We start from the raw sequence: 8,680 nt of genomic DNA on the forward strand, positions 1-8,680 counted from the left end.
AGCTGCTGGGCAATGACAAAACCTGCCGCCCTTGGGACTGCTCCAGGTCCTGGTCCCTGCGCGCAGAGAGAGAAATGAGGTGACACCAGCCCCCCCCCAGAGGCCCTGTGAGACCCATGTGCCACTGACTAACCCAGAGCGAGGGATACCCAAGTTAGGTGCGGGGCACGGATAATTCCAACTTTAACAGTATAAAATTGACTTTTAGGCATTAGAAAGCAAGTTAGTCTGCCTATGCCAAAGATACGTCAAGTGGGTCCCTGAGGCTTGAGGACCGTATTTAATTAAAACCATGAATACTTACACTATAGTCAGTCTGAGCCAGGGGTTATGTGCTGCAATATGTGCTGGGGCTGGACAGCCATAAGGCATGCACATGCCAACAGCTGGTGACAATGATGTTTTGCAAATATCCCAATTTTGAGGGCTTGAAAATCTAATCTTGAAATGTTGATTCCTAAGATGTCAGGTCACAATTTTCCTGAGAAAGAAAAGGAAAAAGAAAGGAAGGAAGGAGAAAGAGAAAATAAAATATCTGGCTGGGAAATAAAATATCTGGCTAAAGTCAATCTGTCTGGTTTTATTTCAGCAACTAAATCTAGATTTAGTGCTTAATTTAAGGTACCCAAGTTTTACTCTCTCCATACTTTTATTAGTTTCCATTCCCACACAACCTCTTTCTGCTCACCCACTGGTTGACCATTCACACTCTTTGTTAATATTGGATTTTCTTTTTATGCCCCCAAAGAGAATCCTCACAGAGTACAAGCCGAGGCTGAGCATTCAGACCAGGAATGGCAGTGAAAGCAGAGAGCAGACACATTTACTGTATTAATCACGCTGGTGCTTGAAGCAGCAGCCTTTGAACACCCACGGAGGCAGGCAGAGCAAGGCTAGAGGCAGTGATCGCAGCAGATCCTGTGTCATCCCGGTAGGGTTGGCTGGAGGAGGTCAGCATCACTCATCCCTGTGTCTTCAGCCATCCCACCTCATCCCGATCCCGCCGTGAAGGAGATGACACAGATGGCTTTGTGTGCTCTGTCCCATGCCATAATCTGCGGAGGCAATGGAAGGTAATCTCTCACTGGGCAGCTCACGCTAAAGGAGTTCTACTCAAAACCTCATTAATTTTGTGTACTTTCCATGGTGTTTGGCCAAGCAGAACAGGCCAGAGCTCTGCCGCTCCCGGCTGCACGTGAGCCCCATGGGGACTCAGGGGGAGTGTATAAATATTGCCACCCCCTGCCTCTCTCTGCAGGTGTCCCCTCAGGTTCAGAGGCAGATATCCTCATTCCTGGCTGTCACAGGAGCTGGTGAGTTGTTTGCAGTAGCTGTCATTCGTCAGGTCTCTGCGGCTGAGGTGCCTGATTTGAACTAGAAGGTAAAATTCTGCAGTGGAGAGAAACTCTCCTGGACCACTCCAGTCTGCAGCTTCAGGCTCTGAGATGAGAAACACCATTTTCCAGGAAAGGTTTGCCATGTAAACACTGCTACTTTGGCTCCAGGGTCCCTCTCTGACCTGAAGGCTGTGCTACCAGCAGCAGCTACCTGCAGGAGAGTTCCCCAGGCTCCACCTGAATCAACACTTCATGCAGGAGATCACAGCCCTGCTCTACAAAGCTGATGGCCTGCCTAATGACCTCATGTTGCCTTTCATGTATAATTCCCAATAAGGGCACCGGGATGTGGATTCAAAGAAGCAAAAGCCTATCAGCAAGCCTTCTGCTGTCATTACCAGGTTATTGCTAGTCAGAGCAGCTGGAGACCTAGCCCTGACCACCCATCGTCTGTGAAGGGTTCATGGCTCTTCTTCACATCTCGACTAGTTTGGCTGGTGCTGCCCTCATGGGTGGCTGCGTTATTTCTCTGGAAATACTGCAAGTCACCTTCTCGGTAGGGCTGAGCAACTTGCAGAGGAAGGGGAAGCACAGACAAAAGTGCCAAGGCAGCACCAAGGAGAAAAGCTGCAGCAGCCCCTGGTGTGCACAGAGAGGGCTCCGCGCACACAAACCCTGTGCATGTCGGGTCACTGGAGGATTTGGGCTTGTTCAGTGCACATCTGGTGTCAGATGTGGCCAGCTGAGACCAGCATAGGAAGATGCGACACAGTGTGGGGCAGATTGCACCAGGGCAGCGCTGCTGGGTTGTATTTCACCCAGCCGCAGTGCAAATGCCCCCCACACCCCCCACACTATGCTGTGGGGCAATCCCCGGGCTCTGACACGAGCAAACACTGAGGATCCTGAGCTCCTCCGTGCAAACTCTGTGCCAGGATCGCCCAGCTTTCCTATCAACAGCCTTGCTCTGCCTTACACCTTTGCTTCTGAATTTGCTTTAAAATTCAGCGGGTGTTCTGCCTGCCCGGCACGCTGTTCTTCCCTGAGATCAGGTGCTCTGCGGGGTGCTGATCTTCCACTCTGCTTTGTTCTGCACAGGTTCATGGATCATCCTTTTGTATCAACGCGATGCAGCCATCAGTAAACAGCCTTGTTGTCCTGGATGCTGGGCGAGCCTCCCCTGCCTTGCAGGGATCGCAGTCTGCCGTCATGCAAAATGTGATGTGAATGAGTGAGAGAGGTGAGGCAGCTACTGAAAGAAACAGCACGTTGAATAAAATCAGTGTCAGTCGGTCCCAGCTTGTCTCCTGCCTCAGATGCTTTTGGGTGCTACAGAACAAAAGCGCAGTAAATAACAGCATTGGAGCTGGAGGGGCTGGGTTCCTGGGTGCTTTGCCAAGCTTTTGCACCAGCTTGTGAACTTTGGTAAATCCCTTTGCTGGATTTCAATATCTGAGTGTACGAAATACACTTTTTAATTTATTTTATTACTTGATTCGGAGTCAGTATCTCAAGCACGCTTCCCCGATGTGTGGGGGGGGTGATTTTTTAAAACACTTTAGCATTCAGAGAAATAAAGTGCTCCAAGGAAACTCAGGCGGGTTTTTCTGTATTATGGACTGTGCTCCCTACCTCCTCCCCTATTTTCACTTACAGAGAAAGGACCCCAAACTAATTCAGCTTTCTCCCCACCATGGCAGCTATCAATCAAACCAGCTTATGGCTTGCCTCCTTCCATCTGCTGGGCATGGCAGGCCTGGAGCACCTGCACACCTGGCTCTCCATCCCATTCTGCCTGATGTACATCGCGGCGCTCCTTGGCAACCTCATCCTCTTGTTTGTCATTGTGACGGAGCGAAGCCTCCACGGGCCAATGTACCTCTTCCTGGCCATGTTAGCGGTGGCAGATCTCGTATTATCCTCCTCCGCAGTGCCCAAAGCCCTGAGCATATTCTGGTCCCTTTCCAAGGAGATGTCTTTCCACGCCTGCCTTACCCAGATGTTCTTCATACACGTGAGCTTCATTGCAGAGTCGACCATTCTGCTGGCCATGGCGTTTGACCGGTACGTGGCCATCTGCAACCCCCTGCGATATGCCACGGTATTCACGCACACGGTGGTAGCCAAGATGGGGCTGGCTGCAATCGCCAGGAGTTTCTGTGTGATGTTCCCAACAATATTCCTCCTTCAGAGGTTGCCGTACTGCGGACACAGCGTCATGCCGCACACCTACTGCGAGCACATGGGCCTCGCCCGGATGGCCTGTGCCGACATCTCCGTTAACATCTGGTACGGCTTTGCCACCACCCTCCTGTCCCCAGGCGTAGACATTGTGCTCATCAGGGTATCGTATGTCCTCATTCTCCGGGCTGTCTTCAGGCTCTCGTCCAAGGATGCCCAGCTCAAGGCAGTTGGCACCTGCAGCTCTCATGCCTGCGTTATATTGATGTTCTACACGCCAGCATTTTTCTCATTTTTCACTCATCGGTTTGGCCACAACGTCCCCCACCATGTTCACATCCTGTTGGCCAATCTCTATGTGCTCCTGCCACCCATGTTAAACCCCATTGTCTACACTATGAAGAACAAAGTAATTCGAGAAAAGGTGTCCCAAGTACTCTTCAGGACTGGGCAAGTGCGGTGAGAGGGATGCTATTCCTTCGAAAGGAAAGCACGGAGAAATGGTCTGGACCAAAGCAGCAGAGTGTACGCATGTAATATAACCCATTTTCCTACCTTTTTTAGACTCAGCCCAATATCACTGCTGATCAGATTTCCTGCTAGATGTTTCCTCAGACTAAATTGCAACACTAATGAAAAAAGAGAAATTAGTGGGGAACCATAGACCGGAATTTGACCTGATGCAATCTGCTGTTACACCATTACCATCAGAGCTTTATCGGTGGGTTTGGTTGGACCTACATGGTGATGAGATGCATGTTTTCTGCTTGGACTCTGCCATGTCCAGCTCCCCATTGAGTGCATGTTTCTATATCGTGTATCTCAAAGTTTTCAGAAAATATCAAACATTTTCCTAGGTATAAGCTGAGAAAAACATACTGTGTTGGACTAAATGCAGGATTCACTGTTCAAGTTTCTCTGACCTCTTCAGTGCAAGCTAGATAAACATGATCAATCATTTAATTTTTACTGGCCTTTCCTACTGCCAAGCGTCAGCACTGCTCCCTTTCCACCACTGAATTTTTGGTAATTTGTAATAATTGGAGATCTGTCCCCAGATATTTTTTCAGGAAAACAAAACCGAAACCAAACCCAGAAATTTTAACAAATGGGGTGAATTATTATAAAATGGTTTGTGGCTCAAGGTTCTGCATCTTCCCAAGAGCCACACTCAAGACCACGTATGTAGCACATCAGTCCTGTGCGATGGGAGCGTCGATGTCTGTCCTGCCCTGCTCTGCATCCCACGTGGCTCCCGATGCTGAGCGCAGGGTTGAGCTGCCCCTCCAGACCCTTCCTTCCTGCCTGTCACTTCTCCAGAGACCGGACCCTTCTCATTAAACCTCGAGGCTCTCGACATCCCCACGATTGTTCCATCTCTGTCAGACTTGGTAGAAAACAACCAGAAATCCGGGAGCTTATGTGGGAGCTGACAGACACAGACACCTTGCTTTCTTTGATTTACACAGGAAGGTGAATCAGCTGTAAAAAATATGAAAAATGGAAGAAAGGGGAAGTTGGTCAGGATTAGTATGAATACTAATGTAGGGAGTGTGGGAAATTCATACAGGGGAGTGTGTGTGGGGGGGTGTTTTCACATAGAAAAATCCACAACCGGGAGAAAGGAGGACTTCCAGAGAGAGGCTTTCTAAGCAATAACTAAGAAATTACTCGGTCACTATATTGACAGTGAAACTGTCAGTCAGGGTAGAAATGCTCAGGAAAATGTTTGCCTTGAGGAAAAAGCCAGATGCTAAAGATTTACTGTATGCAAATGATGGAATATTTTCCCTCCAGGAGTCTCAACAGAAAGCATTAAAACAACAAGCACAGGAATTTTCAGAGATCTGCAGCTCCAGACGACTGGCGTTTAAGAGTTTTAAAAGATCTTGGGGCTTTTTCTGCCGTAACACGAAATGCTGCTGTGCAATGTGCACATTTCCACTCGCACACGACCCACGCGGACAGCCCATCGCTCCGTCGCTGCAGGGAGCAGCCAGAGCCAGCCAGGGGCTTTGCGGCTGGGACGTGCTCCCTACCTGCCCCAAGCCCAGGACCCCAGCGCTCCCGGGGACAAGGATTGCTCACGCACGGCTGAGTGCAGGCTCATGTCAGAAAACACTGGCTTTCCTGCTCAGCCTTTCTTGCTCCCTGTTGGTTTCTGATTTGATTGCAATATTGCTGAGCAGAGACATTGTCCAACAGACGAAAAAGGCAAAAACCCTCCCATTTGTGGGGCAGGAGTTGAAGCAGAGAATTGCATCATGTCTGCAGGTGATGGAGAGCTTCTGAGGAAAGAGGGCAGCTCTGGCAATTTTCTGGAGGTGTTGCAGCCTGGGGCTGGGTAGGTGGAAAGGAGAAGGTGGAGCAGCGTGTCGCAGGGCCAGGACAAGCAGCTGGAGCAGAGTGTGTTGGGAGGGGAAGGCGGGAAGACCACACTTGGGACTGCCGAGCATCCCTGGGCAGCTTGGATTTCCCAGAGACGTTTTTGAAGCTCTGCTGGGATGGGGAAGGGCTGGGGCCAGACCCCACTTCGGTCTGGAAGTGTGTCCCACTCATGGACCAGAAAATCCTTCATTTCACCATCCCCAACAGAAGCAGATACAAGAAGCTCCCCAGATGAGAAATCTCATGGTCCTAGGACAAGGAGGATTGCTCACGTAAGGCAGGGCTGTGTGATGAGCAGGGCCAGATCACAGCAGGGAACCTGCAGTGGTAAAACAATTCTCTGAAATTCATAGATCCGTGAGGATCGGCCAGAGACCTCTGTGTGTTAATCCACCTCTGCCTTCAGCATCCAACGTGAAATAGATGAAAGTGCCACTGAGCAACCAGAGCCCGAGGAATTCCTCTCTCCCTTGGAGGCATGCAATTAGTAGACCACTAATGTCTTCAAGGATGGGTCGTGACCATGTATGTCTTGTCCTTACTACTATCTCTGTCCCACAAAGCCGTGCATCAGCTCATCCTTTCAGGGTTTTGAGGAAAAAAACAGTGTGAAGTATGGTTCAGCCTTCCCATGGCACGTGCCGGGAGATGGAAGATGCAGAGCCTTTGCTCACAAAGGTGTCTGGAGGGAAAACTTGGTGAGCTCACACCATAGCACAACAGGTATAAAATACTGGTGGAATAGGGCATTTGAGTGCCAGGCAGCAAAACTAACTCCCCCCTGCTCCAAACCCTGTTTGTTTACATGGAAATAGAAATACATGATAAAGTCATGGATTAATCACGCATGCATTACCAAGGAAGGAAGATCTCCAGTCCTCTGTTTGTGGGCTGACAGCCCATCCCGTGCACAGGCAGCAGGGTTTGGCATGCCCTGGACACACCGGGCTCACAGTGCAGACTCATACCTTTACTTTTGTGCATGAAACCCCGGGCAGACCTATAGCAGACCCATCCTCGTGGTGGGTCTCACAGCTCAGCCAGCCTGTCTGAGATGATTCATTCAGCAGGAATCCCACCTCGAGGACCTCCCTTGTCAGCTTGACCCTGTCTATCTCATGCTAGCCAGCATTTGCCTTTGCTGGTTAATATTTAACTCTCCTTTGTACCCGCTGAGAATAACTGTCCTTACTGATAACCCCCTTCTGATCCTTGCGATGGCTGTTTTCCCTAATTAACTGATACAAATTGCTGTTATTCCTAGCATAATATTGGTGGATATATCCAGTACTCTGCTGCAACATTTTAAAATTTACTGAAATATTTATTCCTTCCATTTTTTTTTAACAAAGAAAGCAGACAGAACATCATTCTCCATTAGACATTATTGCAAGAGGAAAACCAATAGAGGAAATTATGTTTGGTTAAAATATTTATGCAGTTACATCAAAGTTATATGCATTTCTTCTAGTTAATAACATCTTATGTGTGTATTTCAAGAAGTCGCATCTGACCATAACAATGGCACACCTTTCAGCTGGAATTTTATTGCCTAAGTCTTAGCAGTTATTCAAGTTGACACCAGGTGATGAGTTTTCCTTTAAACTTTTAAGCTAGTTCTCATTGTGTCTCTGAGTTGGGTGACTCCACTGCCACCTGCAAGGCTTTACCACCCGCCCGTGCAACCACGGTCAGACCCCTCAGCTCCCATGCAGCTCACACCATGACCGTGGAGTCACACCTGGCTTTTTGCAGCTTTCTGGTGGTCCAGGTACAGATCTGTTTGGTTTTCACATTGTACATAATCCAGTTCATCATGGTGGGACCTGCAAGCAGATGTGGGCCATGAGGATGCGAGCAGGAGGAAAAGCATTTTTTCCCAAATTTGTGAATCGTGGACAGACTCATCACTGCAATGTCAAAGATTAGGACAGCACAGATATGGGAGGTGCAGGTGTTGAAGGCCCTGGACCGCTCCTCCTTGGATGCAATACTCAAGACAGTCTTAAGGATCATGATCAACAACAGAAAAAGTAACCGTGAGTCTAAAGCCATTGAGGAGAGAGCAAACATTTAAGCCATAAATGTTGCTGTCTCATAAATGTGACAAAGCCACACTGGTGTAGACAGGAAAGAGTGCAAGGGACCATTTACCCAGCGATATTACAGCATCTTCAGGAGAACAGAGGCCAGGAACACCAGAAGTACTGCCCAGATGGTCAACCCCATGCCAGTCTTGGTGCCACGGAGTTTGTCGGGGGGATGTATGCCTCGGGCTGCAGATCACGACAGAGAGGTCACAAGCTACAGCCATGAGCACAGCAGACTCGGTGGTGGAGCAGCTGTGGATGAAATACTTCTAGTTCAGGTATGCGTCAAAGTGGACGGTTTGGTGATAAAACCCACACAGCCTGGGCTCCAGCATCTCCAGCCTGTCACTCTCTGTTGCACTGGGAGACCCAAACCGGACCCAGTGCCCAGACATGGTCTCACCAGTGCTGAACTTTGGGGAACTGCACAGCCTGCGTGCCCCAGCACCCACAAAGACCCACCACCACCAGCCACCTTCGCCGCAAGGTCTCCTGGTGATGTTGGGGTAACTTGTACCCACCAGGACCGCAAGCACTTTTCCACAGATCTACTTTCTGGCCAGACAGTCCTTATCTAGAATAAAGGCACCAATTAAAATGAAATTCAAAACACAATCTGTGGGACGAATCTATTCAGACCCAAGGCCATCTGTGGCAACAGCACACTACATCCTCAAGCACTGT

The 8,680-nt window shown here is 49.2% G+C and overlaps 1 protein-coding gene across 1 annotated transcript; it reads left to right on the plus strand.

Moving 5' to 3' along the window:
* The first annotated feature begins 3,008 nt into the window (after positions 1-3,008).
* Positions 3,009-4,117, plus strand: LOC104639189 (olfactory receptor 52B2). Its single transcript, XM_010307218.2, has one exon. It carries the CDS (start codon positions 3,031-3,033, stop codon positions 3,979-3,981), a length of 951 nt encoding a protein of 316 aa, XP_010305520.2. The 5' UTR covers positions 3,009-3,030; the 3' UTR covers positions 3,982-4,117.
* Positions 4,118-8,680: the final 4,563 nt, after the last annotated feature.

The sequence above is a fragment of the Balearica regulorum genome, chromosome 1 (assembly GCF_011004875.1).
Source record: "Balearica regulorum gibbericeps isolate bBalReg1 chromosome 1, bBalReg1.pri, whole genome shotgun sequence".
In the NCBI taxonomy this organism is placed as follows: Eukaryota; Metazoa; Chordata; class Aves; order Gruiformes; family Gruidae; genus Balearica; species Balearica regulorum.

Coding starts and splice junctions, on each gene's coding strand:
- LOC104639189 (XM_010307218.2), top strand. CDS start 3,031: ATGGCAGCTATCAATCAAACCAGCTTATGGCTTGCCTCCTTCCATCTG.